Source organism: Bos javanicus, chromosome 6 (assembly GCF_032452875.1).
Source record: "Bos javanicus breed banteng chromosome 6, ARS-OSU_banteng_1.0, whole genome shotgun sequence".
Taxonomy (NCBI): domain Eukaryota; kingdom Metazoa; phylum Chordata; class Mammalia; order Artiodactyla; family Bovidae; genus Bos; species Bos javanicus.
In genome coordinates, this window is record NC_083873.1 from 117,548,517 (window position 1) to 117,567,128 (window position 18,612).

At 49.2% G+C, this 18,612-nt stretch overlaps 2 protein-coding genes across 12 annotated transcripts in view; one reads left to right on the forward strand and one right to left on the reverse strand.

Annotated features, from left to right (window-relative positions):
* The window catches only part of TMEM175 (transmembrane protein 175), a 21,180-nt gene extending 10,918 nt beyond the window's left edge, over positions 1-10,262 (reverse strand). For 3 of the 9 annotated variants that reach the window (XM_061421110.1, XM_061421109.1, XM_061421108.1), the window contains exon 1: positions 9,889-10,259. The gene's annotated coding sequence lies outside the window, so the exon portion shown is untranslated. Of the gene's footprint in view, positions 1-9,888 lie in introns of all 9 variants that reach the window. The other 6 variants (XM_061421113.1, XM_061421112.1, XR_009737187.1 and 3 more) reach the window with 5 other exon arrangements.
* A 78-nt stretch (positions 10,263-10,340) lies between these two features.
* The window catches only part of GAK (cyclin G associated kinase), a 48,098-nt gene continuing 39,826 nt past the window's right edge, over positions 10,341-18,612 (forward strand). Inside the window, exons 1-2 of one of the 3 annotated variants that reach the window (XM_061421101.1) lie at positions 10,537-10,603; positions 18,212-18,321. Coding sequence is in view for 2 of the 3 variants with exons in the window: in XM_061421100.1 (XP_061277084.1) it covers positions 10,459-10,603 (145 nt within the window). In the remaining variant the exon portion in view is untranslated. Of the gene's footprint in view, positions 10,604-18,211; positions 18,322-18,612 lie in introns of all 3 variants that reach the window. The other 2 variants (XM_061421100.1, XM_061421105.1) reach the window with 2 other exon arrangements.

Sequence of the window (18,612 nt, forward strand, 5' to 3'; positions counted from 1 at the left end):
TGGCACTAACAGAATCCTTTTACTTTACAAAAGTGAGGGCGACGGAGCAGGGGAAGGTGGGAGGGAGGGGCGTCTGACAGGCAGGACCGGCCGTGGTAGGCTTCTTTGGGGCCAGCTTTGGGGACAGATGCCCGTTACATTGCTTCCTGCACTTTTTGCATGTTTAAGTTGTTTTCAATTAAATTTTATTCAGAAAGTCAGTAAAGATCAAATATAGACACAGAAATTCTCAACAAAATGTTAACAAATGGAATTCTGTAACATATAGAAAGAATTATATATCATGCCAAGTGGGATTCATTCCAGGCATGTAAGGTTGGTTTAAAATTAAAAAATCAATTACTGTAACACACCATATTAATAGAAAAAAAGACAAAAACCATCATCTTAATAAATGCAGAAAAAGCATTTGACAAAATCTAACACTTCTTCATGATAAAAACTATTCGACAAAATAGGAATGTAAGGAAACTTTATCAACCTGATAAAGGGCAAACATCATACTCAATGGTGAGAACCCTGAGGAACGGTCCCATCTCAGACCAGAGGCGTGACAAAGGCCTCTACTCCCGACGTTGTGCTGGGACTTCCAGACATGGCAGCTGAGCAAGGAGAATGAGCTAGAAGCACACAGAAACCGTCTTTCTCTGCAGACGATGCGATGCTGTACAAAGAGAACCCGAAGGAACCCACACAAGGAAGCTGTTAGAGTGAATGAGTCCAGCAAGGCTGCAGGAACAAGGGCAACGCATGGAGCAGCTGCATTTCCACTCGCCACTGATAACCAACCCACAGCACATTTAAGAAAGCAACCGCATTTATAATACATCAAAAATACCCAGGAATAAACTTTTTAAATGAATGTAAAACATGGTTGAGATTAAAGAAGGCCCCAATAAATGGAAGACATCCTCTGTCGAAGGATTAGAGAACTTAATATTGTTAAGATGGCAATACTTCCCAAATTTACTTACAGGTTCAACGCAATCCCTCTCCAAATTCCATCTGCCTTCCACGTAGAAATTTACAGTTCAGTTCAGTTGCTCAGTCGTGTCTGACTCTTTGCGACCCCATGAATTGCAGCATGCTAGGCCTCCCTGTCCATTACCAACTCCTGGAGTTCACCCAAACTCATGTCCATCGAGTCGGTGATGCCATCCAGCCATCTCATCCTCTGTCGTCCCCTTCTCCTCCTGCCCCCAATCCCTCCCAGCATCAGAGTTTTTTCCAATGAGTCAACTCCTCGCGTGAGGTGGCCAAAGTACTGGAGTTTCAGCTTTAGCATCAGTCCTTCCAAAGAACACCCAAGATTGATCTCCTTTAGGATGGACTGGTTGGATCTCCTTGCAGTCCAAGGGACTCTCAAGAGTCTTCTCCAACACCACAGTTCAAAAGCATCAACTCTTCAGCATTCAGCTTTCTTCACACTCCAACTTTCACATCCATACATGACCACTGGAAAAACCATAGCCTTGACTAGACGGACCTTTGTTGGCAAAGTAATGTCTCTGCTTTTGAATATGCTATCTAGGTTGGTCATAACTTTCCTTCCAAGGAGTAAGCGTCTTTTAATTTCATGGCTGCAATCACCATCTCCAGTGATTTTGGAGCCCAAAAAATAAAGTCTGACACTGTTTCTACTGTTTCCCCATCTATTTCCCATGAAGTGATGGGACCAGATGCCATGATCTTAGTTTTCTGAATGTTGAGCTTTAAGCCAACTTTTTCATTCTCCACTTTCACTTTCATCAAGAGGCTTTTTAGTTCCTCTTCACTTTCTGCCATAAGGGTGGTATCATATGTATATCTGAGGTTATTGATATTTCTCCTGGCAATCTTGATTGCAGCTTGTGCTTCTTCCAGCCCAGTGTTTCTCATGATATACTCTGCATAGAAGTTAAATAAGCAGAGTGACAATATACAGCCTTGACGTACTCCTTTTCCTATTTGGAACCAGTCTGTTGTTCCATGTCCAGTTCTAACTGTTGCTTCCTGACCTGCATATAGGTTTCTTAAGAGGCAGGTCAGGTGGTCTGGTTTTCCCATCTCTTTCAGAATTTTCCACAGTTTATTGTGATCCACACAGTCAAAGGCTTTGGCATAGTCAATAAAGCAGAAATAAATGTTTTTCTGGAACTCTCTTGCTTTTTTGATGATCCAGCAGATGTTGGCAATTTGATCTCTGGTTCCTCTGCCTTTTCTAAAACTAGCTTGAACATCTGGAAGTTCACGGTTCACGTATTGCTGAAGCCTGGCTTGGAGAATTTTGAGCATTACTTGGCTAGCGTGTGAGATGAGTGCAATTGTGCAGTAGTTTGAGCACTCTTTAGCATTGCCTTTCTTTGGGATTGGAATGAAAACTGACCTTTTCCAGTCCTGTGGCCACTGCTGAGTTTTCCAAATTTGCTGGTATATTGAGTCCAGCACTTTCACAGCATCATCTTCCAGAATTTGAAATAGCTCAACTGGAATTATCACCTCCACTAGCTTTGTTGGTAGTGATGCTGACTAGAAATTTACAAGCTGACCCGAAAATTCATATGGAAATGTAAGGAACCTTTGGGTATTTAAGGAGCAGCCAAAACAGTCTTGAGAAGAACACCGCTGAGAACTCACACTTCTCAATTTCAGCACTCAGTGCAAAACTATGGTAATCAAGTCAGTGCAGTAACAGTGTAAAGACAGACGTACAGATCAATGCACGAGAACTCAGAGATCAGAGGTAAACCATTATGTTCACACTCCACTGACTTGCAATAAGTGTGTCATGACCATTCAATGGGGAAAGAACAGTCTTTTAAACAAATATTGCTGAGACAACTGGATATCCACACACAAAAGAATGAATTTGGGTATTACCTCATGCCACATACAAAAATTAACTAAAAGTGGATCGAATGCCTAAATGTAAGAGCTGAGACAGTGGAGAACATCTGCATGGCCTCACATTCTGCAAAGAATTCCTAAATGTAACACCGAAAGCACAAACAACAACAATCATAAACTGGAGCTCGTCAGAATCGCGACTTTGGTGTTTAAAGGCCACTATGAAGAGAAAGACAACCCACGGAATGGGAGAAAATATGTGCATATTATGTATCTGGTAAGAATCTAGCATCCAAAATATAAATAGAGTTCTGTTTATTGCAGTAAAAAGACAGCCCAACTCAAAAAACAGGCAAAGGATGTGACAAGACATTTCTCCAAAGGAGATATTCCATCAGCCAATAAACACATCAAAAGATGTTCAACATCATCTGATTGTATTGAGAAAAGCAAATCAAAACCACAAGACATTCACCCCTAGGATGGCTATCACACAGATAAATGAAGGACAGCAGCGACTTTTAGTGAGAACTTGGAGAAAACAGAAGCTTAGTGCACTGCTGGTGGGAACATATACAGTGTAGCTGTTGTGGAAAATAGGACAGAGGTTTCTCAAAATTTTAAACAGAGAATTAACATTGTTGTTGTTCAGTCACCAAGTCATGTCTGACTCTGCAACCTCATGGACTGCAGCATGCCAGGCTCCTATTCTTCACTAATTCTCTAAGTTTGTTCAAACTCACGTCCACTGAGTCAGTGATGCCATCCAACCATCTCATCCTCTGTCGCCCCTTTCTCTTCTTGCCCTCAATCTTTCCCAACATCAGGATCTTTTCCTGTGAACTGGTTCTTTGCATCAGGTGGCCAGAGTATTGGAGCTTCAGCTTCAGTCCTTCTAATGAACATTTAGGGCTGATTTCCTTTAGGATTGACTGGTTGGATCTCCTTGCTGTCCAAGGAACTCTCAAGAGTCTTCATCAGCACCACAGTTCGAAAGCATCAATTTTTCAGCTCTCGGCCTTCTTTATGTCCAACTCTCACATCTATACATACTACTGGAAAAACCAGAGCTTTGACTATATAGACCTTTGTTGGTAAAGTGATGTCTCTGCTTTTTTTTTTTTAATACTTACAATGTATATTTATTATCATGCCAGGCTCCTCTGTCCATGGATTTCTCAGACAAGAATACTGGAATGAGTTGTCTGCTTTTTAATACGCTGTCTAGATTTGTCATAGCTGGTGGCTCAGACAGTAAAGCGTCTGCCTACAATGCGGGAGACCCAGGTTTGATCCCTGGATCAGAAAGATCCTCTGGAGAAGGAAATGGCAACCCACACCAGTACTCTTGCCTGGAAAATCCCATGGACAGAGGAGCATGGTAGGCTACAGCCCATGGAGTCGCAAAGCGTCGGACACGACTGAGTGACTTCACTTTCCTTTCCTTTCTTCCAAGGAGCAAACATCTTTTACTTTCATGGCTGCAGTCACCATCTGCAATGATTCTGGAGCCCAAGAAAATAAAATCTGTCACTGTTTCCACTTTTTCCCCATCTATCTGCCATGAAGTGATGGGACCAGATGCCAGGAGGATTAATATAGGATCCAGTAATTCCACTTCTGGGATTTCCACTTCCTCAGACTGGGAGGTGCACCTGAAGTAAGCCAGGACTAAGTCACAAAGAGCATTTCAGCTCCTTCACGAGTGTGGAAATTGCTGTGAAGAGTGTGCAGGGCTCATGTACTTTTCTATATATATATATATACACATTGTATTCCATATACAAGTGCATTATCAGATATTTTCTCCCAGAGTGGGCTGCCTTTTCATTCTCTCTCTCATATATATGTGTATGTATGTGTATACGTACATATACGTATATATTTAGAGCTTCCCAGGTGGCTCAATGGTAAAGAATCCACTGCCAATGCAGGAGACACAAGAGATTCAGGTTCTATCCCTTGGTGAGGAAGATCCCCTGGAGAAGGAAATGGCAACCCACTCCGGTATTCCTGCCTGGGAAATCCCATGGACAGAGCAGCCTGGCGGGCTACAGCCCACAGGGTCAGAGTCAAACACGACTGAGCACGGACGCACATACACATTCAGGTCGACAGACTGCTTTTCAAAGCAGTTTTGAGTCTGCAGAATAACTGAAGGGAAAGTGCAGAGAACTCTCAGTCACCAGTCCCCCTCCCCGACTGTCCCCGTCATTAACATCCGACGTTAGCGTGGCTCAGGTGATGAGCCAACATGGACACATCATTGTGTTGTAGCTTTAAGGGTGTTGACAAGTGCACGCCTGTGTTCACTGTCACAGCGTCACACGAAAGGGCTTCAAGCCCTAAGACCCCCGTGTGCTGCCTCTATTCATCCCTCCCCACCCCAAAACCCTGGCAACCACCGATGTCTTCACTTGTCTTCAGTCTTGCCTTTTCCAGAACATTGTGGAGCTGGAATCCACAGTACGTGGTGCTTTCAGAGTGGCTCCTTTCACCTGGTGGTGTGCTTCTGAGGTCCTCTGTGTCTTTTTTGTGGCTTCTGGCTCCTTTCTTTTTATCCTTGCATGATACTGTTTCATCTGTGTACCAGTTCATGCACTCACCTGCTGAAGCACGTCTGCAACATACACTGTGAGGTCCCTAAGTCTGGTGAAGTCCTGTTTATCGACTCTTGTTCTTCATTTTTGTTGTTTATCTACTTTTTTACGGCTTGTTCTTTGGTGCCATATTAGAAACTCTCACGGGTGGCTTTCTAGAAGTTTTATGGGTTTTTTTCTGTATATGATGCAAGGTATGGATTAAGTCTTTTTTTAAACATGGATATCCAATTTTTCCAGCATCATTTGTTGAAAAGACTATCCTTTCTCCAATTAATTACCTTTATTCAAAATCAACTGACTATATTTATACTTGTGGGTCCACTGATCTACTTATGTATCTTTACAGCAAAACCACACTATTTAGATTACTGTACTTTTACAAGAACTGAAGTTATATAGTGTAAGTCATAAAAATTTGTCCTTGTTCAAACTTGCTTTGGCTATTCTAGCTCTCTGCTGTTCCAAATGAATTTTAAAATGTGTCAATTAAAGACATATGATAGGATTTTAACTGGGATGACATTGAATGTGTAGATTGATTTGATGTCCTAACAATACTGAATTTTCTAAATTAATGAATACTGTGTAACTTTCCACTTATTAAGGGTTTTCAGAGCAAAGTTGCCTAGTTTTCAGTTATAAATCTTCCGTCTCTATTACAGATTATCTTAAAAATTTAATATCTGTTGACACTATTGTAAATAGTGTTTTTTCTAATTTCAACTTCCAATATTTGTTGCTAGCTATTTGGAAATAGAACTTTTTTGTTTATTAACCTTATATTCTATAACTCTGCTAAAACCATCAGTTCTAGTAGCTCTTTTTGTAGTTTCCATGGATATTTTTCACCTAGAGTAGTGACTCTCAACTGAGGGCAGTTTCCCCTTAAGGGACATTTGCAGTGCCTGGAGACACTTTTGGCTGTGACAGTGGTGCGTTACTGGTATCCAGGGGGCTGAGAGAGAGGTGCTGCCAAAGGCCCTGTGGTGCGCTGGAAACATCCCTCCTCAACCCACTATCTGGTCCACAGTGTCCGTGGCCAAGGTGAGGAAAGTCTGACGTGGACGATCATGTTATCTTCAAATGAACATCTTACTTATTCCTTTCCAACCTGGAAGCTTTAATTTCTTGTCTCATTACACTGGCTAAAGTTTCTAGTATAATGTTGAATACTTGCTCCTCAGTCTTTCATCATTCCATTATGTCAGCTATAGATATTTCATAGATGTCCTTATCATGCTGAAAAAGCTTCATTTTACTCCTAGCTTGCCGACAGTGTTTTTTTCTTTAAAAAAATCAGGAATGGATGCTGAATTTTGTCAAATGCTTAAAAAAAAATTTTTTTTTGGCCACACGGCATGTGGGATTGACCCTGCACCCCCTGCAGTGATGGCATGGAGTCGTAACCACTGGATAACCAGGGAAGTCCCCATCAGATGCTTTTCCTGTGTCTTGTGTGTGTTAATTGCTCAGTCGTGTCCGACTCTTTGAACCCCATGGACTGTAGCTTGCCAGGCTCCTCTGTCCGTGGAATTATCCAGGCAAGAATACTGGAGTGGGTTGCCATTTCCTTCTCCAGGGGAATCTTCCTGACCTAGGATCAAACCAGGGTCTCCTGAATTGCAGAGATTCCTTACCATCATAGCCAGAAAGAAGTCCCTAAATCTCGAGATGAGATTTGGAAACCCATTTGGTTTCCTTCTTCATTGTAATAGTGTAAATTACATTAATCCATTTTTGAACATTAAGCCAACTTTGCATTCCTAAGATGAACTTCACTTGGTCAACGTTGTATTATCCTTTTTATATAGTGTTGCATTCAGTTTGCTAAAAAATGTTTTATAAAAATTTTTATTTCTGGCATGAGAATACTAGTCTGCAATTTTTTGTTGTTGTAATGTCTGTGTCAAATTTTGGCATTAGAATAATGCTATCCTTATAGATTGAGATGGCAAACATTTCCTTCAGTTTAAAGAACCCCTAGAAAATTGGTAATATTTCTTCTTTAGTTTGGTGGAATTCCCAGGAAAGCCATCTAAGTATGGAGTTTTCTTTGAGGAAAAGTTTTAAACTATAAATTCAATGCTTTAATAGTTATAGGGCTATACTGGTTTTTCTATTTCTTCTGGAGTGAGTTTTAGCACTGTCTTCCAAGGAATTTGTTCCCTTGGTGCAAGTGATTGCATTTATCGGCAGAAAGTTGTTCGTGTTCTCTGATTACCCGTTTAGCAACGACATCATCGTGCTCACTCATGACATTGTCAGTCTTTTTTCCCCTTGTTCAACCTGGCAGAAGTTACTCATTTTATTTATCATCTCAAAGAATTAGCTTTTGGTCTCGTTGATTTTTCTCTATTGTCCTTTATTTCTGCTCTAATACTTATCATTTCCCTTTTTGTACTTAAGAGTTTCATTCACTCTTAGTTCTCTAGTTTATTAAGATGAATGACTTGAGACAACTTTTGAAATGCTGCATTTTCATTTTTTCCGTTCAGTGTACAATTTTAATTTCCCTTTTGATTTCTCCTTTAATATATGGGTAATGTACAAGTGAGTCAACAGGTTTTTAAATATTTGGATGATTTTCCAGATACATGCTATTAATTTCTAGCTTATTCCATAGTAGTCAGGGAACATATTTGCCCAGAACATGAAACATCTTGGTAAATGTTGCTTATATATTTGATAATGTGTATCCTACAAATGCCCATTAAATCCAGTTGGTTGATGGTATCACTCAACTCTGCCACATCCTTGGTCATTTTCTGGGTATTTGTTCTGTCATTACCTGAGAAAGTAGTATTGAAATTTCCAACTACAGCTGCGGGTTTGTCTCTCTCTCCTTGCAGAACTACTAGTTTTTGCTTCATGTATTTTGAAGTTTTATTATCAGAGACAGAACTGTTGAGGATTGTTACATCTTCTGATGAATTTACCCATTCATCATTATTAAATCTTTCTAACTTCTGATTGTAGTCTTTGTTATGAAATCTACTAGAGGGACAGGTTTGGTGACAAAGACTGCGCACGCAGCCTTAGGCGTGCATATGTGAGGTGAGCCGCCTCAGAACACAGGGCTACGAGTCCAGGAGGGATGTGGTCCAGAGACACAGAACTGGATTAAGATGGTGCTACTGCAGCTCCTCAGGCAGCATGAGTATCAAAAGCGCTCCAGCAACATGAAATACAAAGTCTGAACAAACTCTCGTCCCCAAGGGAGTCACACTGTCTAGAAATCTGCACCTGGTTGTAGGTTACACCAGCACAACCCACATCCTCTGAACTCAAACACACCCTGGGCAACATCATGCTTTCCTCTGTGATTCACTAGGTCTCCCACAAAAGCTACTTTAGATCTTTTTCGCACTGTTTCAATCTTAGCTCCCTTCTCAATTTCAGTGGATGTTTTCTTCTCCTTATTCACAGTAAGAAGAGAAGTCATTAGAGAATTCCTTCACTTTAATTCCAACAGATATACAAAGGTACTACACCTTCCTCCATTTCCTTTTACGAGGAGAAGCAATTTTCCAAAGCAAATGCTTCCCTATGCTCTGGACATCATCCCCTCCCACCTTCTACGGGACCCCTGGGCACCTGCCCCGCCCCTGCTAGCGGCTGGAGGCTGCCCCAGTCCCCACCATCACTCCAGCTTCAACTCTCCACACCAAGGCACTGAGTTACCTCCACTTACCATCTGTCTTCCTTCCTATACTCCTCCCCTTAGGTTAAAGGGAGCTTTGCAATGAAACAATGTTATTCTTGGCAAGGTCACCAAAGATCTCATTGTTGCTAAGTCCAACATACAGCTTTCACTCTTTTCCCTACTTTTAAAGGGGTATGTGTCACTTCTCATTACCCTCCCTTCCTTCCCCCCATCTTCCTGTGGCCCTGGGATGCAATGCTCTTAGTTTTATTCCTGCTTCCTTGGCTGTTCCTCCCCTCTGAGGACCGCATCCTCTTTCTAAAACCACCGTGTCCCCCTCAGGGCTCTCTTCAGCTGCCATCTATATGCTAGGGACACCCAAACACAGCCTGACTCCTTCCTGAGCCCCCAACCCTTGTATTCCATTTAGCAGGCGAACACTGGCTGGAGAAGCCGTGTGACTTGTGTGGACTTCAAGCTGGATCACTAACTGTACCCAGCAGACCCCGGCCAGCTGGCCGTGTAATGCCACTGCGGAGCCCGTTTTGTCACCTCAAAGGCGGGGTGGGGTGGGGTGGGAGTTCTCCGAGATGCTCCAGGGTCACTAAGGCGAACACTTATAAAAGGATGTGGCAAGCAGTAAAGCCCTGTACGCACTAACCTGCTTTATTACAAGGATAACACACACTAGCCTGTCTGGAGAGAGATCTCTGTGAAGCTCCGGGCGGGTGACGATGCTGTCTGGGGATCCGGCTCCAGGGCCCCGCGCCGGGACCAGGAAGCGGCCCAGGGGCCAGGCGAGCGATGCTGTCTTACCTGCGGGGGCAGCTCTAGGTGGTGGGTGACACCCGGGAGTCTGGGTCCAGTGCCGCCAGATCTGACTTTTTTCTACAGAAGCTACCAATCTCGGTTTCTAAAACTGAGCTTTTCAGGTCTTTAGTGGGAGCAACTAAAAAAGATGGACATTGCCAGCGCCCTGGCGCTCCGCGCACACAGCCCGCAGCTCCCGCTGCGCAGCCAGGCCCCGGGAACTCCCGAGCGCCAGCTTCCGCGGAAACGGCCAAGCGGGGACGGTTGGGCGCGCCAGGCCGGGGGCGAGACCTCCGAGGGTCGGGCGCCTCAACCAGCAGGCGCGCGACCCGGAAGCCCCACCGAGGTCCGCAGGCGCGTGACCCGGAAGTCCGCTGAGGCCGCGGCGCCGCGCACGCGCGGCCCCGGCGCGGCGGAAGTGCTGCGCCGGCGCTCTTCCGGGTGGGTCGCGCCCCCCGCGCCTGCGTCGCGGCGTCGGGCGGAAGCTGGTGCGGCTCGCGAGCGGCGGTTGCCGAGCGGACCCGGACGCGCGCGGACCCCGAGCCCTCGGGCCGGCGCCCGCCGCGGGCCGCCGCCATGTCGCTGCTGCAGTCCGCGCTCGACTTCCTGGCGGGCCCGGGCTCCCTGGGGGGCGCGGCCGGCCGCGACCAGACGGACTTCGTGGGGCAGACGGTGGAGATGGGCGAGCTGCGGCTGCGGGTGCGCCGAGTCCTGGCCGAAGGTGAGGGCGGCCGCGGCCGGTCGGGCGCGACTGCGGGGGAGGAGGCCGGCCGCTGGTCGGGCACTTCCGTGTCGGAGGCTCGGGGTCGGGCCGGGCCGGGCCGTGGCAGTCCCGCCGGCGGGTGTGGGCCGACCCCCGGCCCGGGCGGAGGCTGGCCCGGCGGGCGGGACCCCCGCGGCTGGAGGCTGGAGTCTGCAGGCGGGCGGTGCGGCGGGGGCAGGCGAAGCCGTGGCCCCTCTCGCTCCGAGGGCCACGGTGGGTCGGCGGACGCAGGGCCGGCCCCCTGGCTGCCAGGAGCTCGGGCGTGGGTGGCTGTAGTCCTGGCCTCCTCAGGTGCGGGTACACACTGTGCGGTGTCCGCCAGCCGCGCTGCCTCTTCGCCCCTGAGCGTTCCTCTCCCCGACCTCCGTCTGAGACCCCAGGCGAGTTTCCACAGGACGAGCCAACAGGTGTGACCGCTGCGGACCTTGCTTGGCAGGCCGGGCAGGGCCGTCTTTGGTACTTCCGCGTGCCCTCTCTGGCTTCCTGAATGTCCTCTTTACTTCACGCAGAGTTTCTCACCCCTGTTGGCGCAGCCCTGCTCCCTCGGCCAGATTTTGCTCCTTTGTCTGGCCAGGAAGATTTCCTTAGCCGTGGCACTTAGCAGCTGAACGCGTGGCTTTGGGGCCGGTGCTGAAGCCGGAGGTACCCCCCTGATTTCGCAGCCTTGCTGCCACCTGTGCTCAGTTTGAGCTGGGGAGTGCTGACTGTTCTGGGGCCCTCCTTCCTAAAGTCCTCAGGTGGCACTAAGGCCAGAGCACCACCACACAGTATTTCTCCACTGTCAGAAACAGATTTTGGGTGTGACTGGGTGAGAAAACCTCAGGCTCTTCTTTTCGAAGCAGAGGCCAGTGTATCTAGTAATGAGAAGTGTCCCCCCCCCCCCCCATCAGTTCATTTATTCTGAAAACACCAGGCAAGTGTTTTGATTCTTTAAGAAATTCACAGTGCACAGTACATGGTTTCTACCTTGTGGAAGTTCGGGTGAGACACACGCTCTGATGACCAGAGGTCAACAAAGTGTCTACCCTGGTGGGTAGACAGTGGGCTCAGCTGCAGGGCTGGCGGAGGAGGGGGCCTGGGGGAGGGTTGGGGAGGTGGCTCAGGGAGAGAGGAAGTCCTGCTGGTGGCTTGACCCCCAGGATGAAGAACTGGGAGAGCGAGTGCCCTGGCTGTGCAGCACGTGTTCCTTCGTTCTCCCAGCAGGTCAGGAGCCGTGGATTTCCTGCCCTTAAGCTGGAGTGGTAGCCTAGGGCTTGTGAGGCTCGTGAAGCTGTTTCTGAACTGGGCCAGTAGGAGACCGGTCTGAAGTCCTTCACATACAATAGCAGCCTGAGGGCGTGGGCTTCTTCCATAAACACGGAGAGGGCACCTCAAGACTCCTGGGCACCTGTGTGGACAGTGGCAGAATGTTTTAGGTTCTAGAAAGGCAGAATGTAGCCTGTAGGTCCTGGGATACAGCGCTGAGAGTTGGGAAACAATCGCGCCATCAAATGTACTCATGTTTAACACTCCTGTAATTAAGTAAGTATTCTCACTGTGGGGTAATTAGGTCTTTAAATAGCCTCATATCAGTTCATGTCAGGGTTGCCCCAGCTGAGTTTCTCATCAGGTTTTGCTCTCAAATGATTTTCCAGGCAAGAGTACTGGAGTGGGTTGCCTTTTCCTTCTCCATTATGTCTTCTCGACCCAGGGATCGAACCCAGGTCTCCTGTGTTGCGGGCAAACGCTTTACCCTCTGAGCCAAGCTGATGTATAATTAGGTCTTCAAATAGCCTCATATCAGTTCATGTCAGGGTTGCCCCAGCTGAGTTTCTCATCAGGTTTTGCTCTCGAATGATTTAGGGAGAACATGGGTTTTCGTAGCTTTTGCAGTTGATGGCCTGAAATGGGTTGCTGGGTAGAACTGTGGTGCTAGATAGCTTTTCAGAGTTTGTTCTAAATTTTCACTTTTTAAGAACAAATGGGCTTCTCTGGTGGCTCAGACCGTAAAGAATCTGCTCACAGTGCAAGAGGCCCAGGTTCGATCCCTGGGTCAGGAAGATCCCCTGGAGGAGGGAATGGCAGTCCACTCCAGTGTTCTTGCCTGGAGAATTCTGTGGACAGAGGAGCCTGGTGAGCTATAGTCCACAGGGTCACAGAGGGTCGGACGCGACTGAGCGACTGACACACACACAGGCACACTACTGCGCGTCCGCGGCGTCACGGGCGCCGCTGAGCGATGAGGGGCATCCACGGGGCCTGTCCTGACTGCAGGAGGGCACGGGGGTGGTGTGTGCTGTGGACTGAGCTGGGTGTGATGGAGGGGACTGGCCCTCTGCAGGGCCCTGCCGTGTGGTGCCTGGGGGGCGTGGCGGGCCCTGTGGACCCCCCCTTTCCTCTTGGGAAGCGTGACTGAGCCCTGAGCCCCATAGCTCACCAGTCTTGTAGCTCTTGTCTTCTCGCTTGAACGCTGGGGTCTTGTCATCCCTCTGTCTTTGTCCTTGACACTGGACCTGGAGGCCTGAGTGCGGGGACCCTTCTCTGCCAGGGAGGGTTCCAAGTGGATGTTTCTTCCCTAGACCTTGCAGAGCACACAGCCAGGTCTCCACCGCAGGGCTGTGGGCCCAGGCGACCACTTGTGGCCCTCAGGATGCAGTGGCCCCCGTCTCGTGTCCCTCTCAGCTGGCCCTACCCCTGTCATGTTGGTGGCTTTAAGGTCAGCCTTTAATTGTGGCGATAGTGCCCAGCATAAAACAGTAGTGACCCCCACGGCAGCACTTGTGGGGTCCTGTCTGCGTGGGGTGGTCACAGTGGCGGTGCTGAGCTCAGGGCTGTTGGGAACTTGCCAGGCCACCAGGGGTGACGGTAGAGTCGGGCGGGAGCCCACGAGAGGCTTTGGTCCGAGGGAAGGCGTGGGTCCATCTCAGGTGTGTCCTGCAGGAAGTGGTGTCCAGAGGAACTCCTGGTAAAAGCAGCTGCTGGCGCGGGGTCGCTGGGGGCGGCCGGGAGCCCAGTGCAGAGGCCGCTGCGCCGCGAGGCCTGCGGTCCTTCCCCAGCACACGTCTGCAGACGCCTGGGGGCCAGGGAGGTCACCCTGGGCGGGACTCCGCGGGGAGGCGCGCTCCTCCTCCTGCTCTCTGGGCCTGCTCCCCTCCAGGGCCCCCTGTCTGCGTGAGCGTGCCTATCCCTGCATCCCTGCAGGGGGGTGATGAGCGTGTGTGTGGTGGGGCTCTTGGAATTCTGCTCCATGGAAGTGTCTGCTTCTCAGCAGCAGTGCTGAGAAAGCGTGTCAAGGTCACCTGACCTGCTTCCCGTGCTGCGGCGCCACCCGGCCTGGGGCTCGCTGTCCCACCAGCGGGCCCCACCTCCCCTGGCCCCTGTCTGTGACCCTGCGCTGTGGGAGGGACGGTCACCTGCCGCCTCGGAGGCCCTCCCAGATTCCACCCGCCCCCCCTCCTCATTTTAGCTGGTGTAGGGAAAGAGCAACTTAAACTTAGCCAGGATGGTGGGGTCAGCCTCTCGCCCCATGTTTTGTAAATACGTGGTTATACAGCAGCCGGGATCACGTAAGGAGGTGCACACACGCGTCACGATACGTGTGTCACGATGCACCCGTTTGGCCACGGGCTCCTTTTGGATTATAAGCATATATAAGCCCCACCTGAAAAGCCCTTGGTTCTGCACTGAGGCCAGCCCAGAGAGAATAAACGCGTCTCTTGTTCCTGCCGCTCCTGGACTTTTCTTCCAGCTTCCCTGCTCACACCTTGCCCGTCCTGGGTTCAGCGAACACTGAGATACAGCAAGACAGTTGGCGTAGGCGGCAGGGTGCCCAGTGGCAGGGGAGCCTGAGGCTCCAGTGGATGGAGGAAGCCGGTGGCCCCCGCAGAGCAGGCGGTGCGGGTGGCTTCGGCCTCTCGGTGTGGGCCGTGGCGGCCTCGAGAGACTGGAGCTCGGTTCCCTCTCCCGCTGTGGACCTTGGTGTGTTTCCTGCCTGGGACTGGCGTAAATGGAGCTCGCGAGGACAGTCCACTGTGCGCTCGCGTGCACGTGTTTTCCGTTCTTTTGTGTAAAATGCCTGGGAGTGGGTTGTGGGCTTCTAGTCGGATGGAGGGTTGACTTTACATGAAACAGCCACACGCTGTCCACTGGGGCTCTGCCACCTCCTGCCCCGCGGCCTCCCCAGTGTGTGATTGTCCTGATTATACCCGTTCTCCGGGGCGTGCAGTGGCTGAATCTGCATCCTCTCCATGGCACTATGTTGAACATTTTTTCACCCAATAATTAGCCACTTGTGTATCTTTTTGTGTGTGAAATGTTTCTTAAAATCTTTTTTCCATTTTTTGGGGGCGGGCAGGAGTTGTGGGAGTATTTTTTTTTTTTTTAACTGTGGTATAATGAGAATTTCATGACTACTCATGGATAAACCTGGGAGTATGTATTCTAGATCCAAGTCCGGTTTTTATATAACACACATACACAGAGACACACACGTGTGTGGGGAAGAGAAGGTAAGCTGTTTCCTGATTCCAGAACATCAGTTCAGTTGCTCAGTCGTGTCCGACTGTTTGCGACCCCATGGACTGCAGCACGCCAGGCCTTCCTGTCCATCACCGACTCCTGGAGTTTACTCAGACTCATGTCCATTGAGTCGGTGATGCCATCCAACCATCTCATCCTCTGTTGTCCCCTTCTCCTCCTGCCTTCCATCTTTCCCAGCATCAGGGTCTTTTCCAGTGAGGCAGTTCTTCACATCAGATGGCCAAAGTGTTGGAGCTTCAGCTCAGCATCAGCCCTTCCAGTGAGTATTCAGGGCTGATTTCCTTCAGGATTGACTGGTTGGAACTCTTTGTAGTCCAGGGGACTCTGAAGAGTCCTCTCCAACCACAGTTCAAAAGCATCAATTCTTACCTTTCTTTATAGTCCAACTCTCACATCCATACATGACTACTGGAAAAACCATAGCTTTGACTGGATGGACCTTGGTCAGCAAAGTAACGTCTGTGCTTTTTAATATGCTGTCTAGGTTGGTCATAGCTTTTTTCTCAAGGAGGAAGCGTCTTTTAATTTCACGGCTGCAGTCGTCATCTGCAGTGATTTTGGAGCCCCAAAAAATAAAGTCTTTTACTGTTTCCACTGTTTCCCCATTTATTTGCCATGAAGTGATGGGACTGGATGCCCTGATCTTAGTTTTCTGAATGTTGAGCTTTAAGCCAGCTTTTTCACTCTCCTCTTTCACCTCCATCAAGAGGCTCTTTAGTTCCGCTTCACTTTCTGCCATGAGGGTGGTGTCACCTGCATATCTGAGGTTATTGATGTTTCTCCCGGCAGTCTTGACTCCAGCTTGTGCTTCGTCCGGAACGTACCCGGTCACAGCCGTCTCAGCGGTGCCCAGCACGGTATCCCTTTATGTGTCTTATGTGCTAGTGTTTCTATTTTTTAAAAACTTTTCCTTTTGAGGTCATTGTAGACTTACGTGGAGTTGAAAGAAAAGATGCAGACAGGTCTAGGCACACTGCCTGGTGGCAGTGTCTAGAAAAACTGTGGTTACAGCCAGGATTTGAAGTGTCCGTCCCCATGGGGATCCCTGTGGACCCCTGGAGAGCGTCGGCCTGCCCCCTCTGTCCTTTGTCCTCTGGAGAGTTCTGTGTAAACGGGGTCACGTGCAGCCTCTCAGAACTGGCTTCTTTCACCCCGTAGGATTCTCGGGGGACCGTCCACGTTGCTATGTCCTAACTTATTTTGTCTCTGCAGAGCAGTCCATGGTGTGGATACACCATAGTTCGCTCAACTTTTCTCCCACTGAAGGGCATCTGCGTTGTTTCCAGGTTTTTTGATTATTTGAAATAAAGCTGCTGTAAGCATCCACGTGCAGGTCACTGTGTGGCTATGTTCATCTTTCTGGAATAGGTGCGCAGGGGCTGGTCACGTGGTAGTTGGCACCTCGTTTTTAGAGAGCTGCCTGCCTGTCTGTAGAGCTCTGCGCTGTCTGCAGAGCTCCACGCTGTCTGCACTCGCCCGTTGGAGCAGGGGTGCCTGCCTGTGCTCGGCTGCCGCAGGCTGCAGCCTGAGGTCAGGGAGCGGGCAGGCGCCTGGGAGCTCTCTCCCCTTGGCTGTTCTCACTCCCCTTACTCTCAGGACCCCAGTCCTGTTGCATCGGGACCCCACCTTCTGACCTCATTGAACGCCAGTCACCTCCCTGCACACCCTGTCTCCAGATACAGCCATGTTGGGGTTAGGGCTTCAACTCGTGACTTCTGGGGGGACGCAGTTGAGTCTGCTGCGAAAAGGGATCCGTTTCTCTGCGTCCCTGCCAGCGTTTCGTGTCGTGTTTGGTGGTCATTCTGGCAGGTGTGTAGTGACGTCTCATTGAGGCTTTAGTCTGCGTTTCCCTAAACGCTTATGCTTTGCTTATTTCCGCCTGCCCGCGCTCACAGGTGAAATGTCTCTGTGTCCTCTGCCTCTTTTCCAGTCATCTTTCATTGTTGAATTTTGAGAGCTTCTTGAGTCCTCTGTCCAGTGTGGTTGCCAAGTGTTTCCTCTCAGGCTGCTTGTCTCTGGCGTCTGAACAGGGTCTGTTGTGGATCAGAGGCTCTAACTTTGATGAAGTCTGTTCTGTCGCTTTTCCCTCCTGAATCCTGCTCTCGCTGCCTGGTCTGAAAACTTTGCTGAGCTGTGCATCTCCAGGATTCTCTCCTGTGCTGTCTCGTGGTTTGAGACTTTATGCTCTGAGTTATCATGTAAGGTTTTTATTTACACGATAGTGTGATAAAAATAAGATTTTTATTTACATGAAGCTCTTTATTTTGCCTGGAGTCGTCCAGTTGAAAATACCGTCCTTCGGAAACTGCTTTTGCAATTTGGGCATATTTGTGTGGCTCCGTTTCCAGGGCTTTTCTCGTTTGTCCATTGATCTGCGGTCTTTGCCTCCACCAGTACCACACAGCCTTCAGTACTGCAGCTATACAAAATTTGAACTTTTTTTTTTGTTAGGAAAAATGTTTTAAATGCAGAAAAGTAGAAAGAGCAACAACAGAGCAGACGCCTTTGTCCCTGCTCCAGGATTAATAAACACTAGTTTGAAAATGGATTCCTCGTAACCCAGTTGATAAAGAATCTGCCTGCAATGTGGGAGACCTGGGTTCGATTCCTGGGTGGGAAAGATCCCCTGGAGAAGGAAATGGCGACCCACTCCAGTGTTCTTGCCTGGAGAATCCCATGGACAGAGGAGCCTGGCGGGCTACAGCCTGTGGGGTTCAAAGAGTCGGACACGACTTAACCACCACCAGCAACTTTAAAAAGGTCATCTTTGGTTCCAGAGCTTTTCTAGACAGTGAAGCAGCACAGATGCTGTAAAGGCTCCGCTGACTCCCTGCCCCCGCTGCGTTCTGTCTCTCTCTAGAGGCAGCCAGCGCCGTGAACTAGTGCACGCCCTTCCTGCTCGTCTTTGTACTTGCGCTGCGTGTGCTGCGTTCACACCGTGCGTAATCTTGCTGTGGGGTGTTAAATGTAAGTGACTGTGTTTTCATCTCTGAAGAGTTTGTCGTAGTGATCTGGTTTGCTCAGCACACTGTTCTGGTTACCCACCAGACACTGTCCTGGGTGCCTGTGACGGAGATGCCGACAACTTGGACAACATTTGTGCTTCGAGCTCACAGCCTAGTGGGAGAGACAGTGAAGAAGTATCCAGATAGAACCAGGTATCAGAGGATGCTGGGGAGGAGAAACGGCGTGGGGGGCGTGCGGGGCGAGTCAGGGGAGTGAGGTGAGGGCCAGTCGGGCCAGGCCCTGCAGGGCTGTGGTCAGGGCGTGGCCCGGGCAGTTGTGGGCCTGGTGGCTGAGGAGGCGCGGTGGTGTCGGTCTGGCTGCAGCGGAGGTCGCCCTTCTGTCCTGGGCGTTTCTGGTGGAGTCCTTAGGAGTGTTTGCTGCACAGTCTTACCATCTGCAAGTAAAAGCAGTCTTAGCTCTTCCGTTCTTTATTTTTCTAGCTT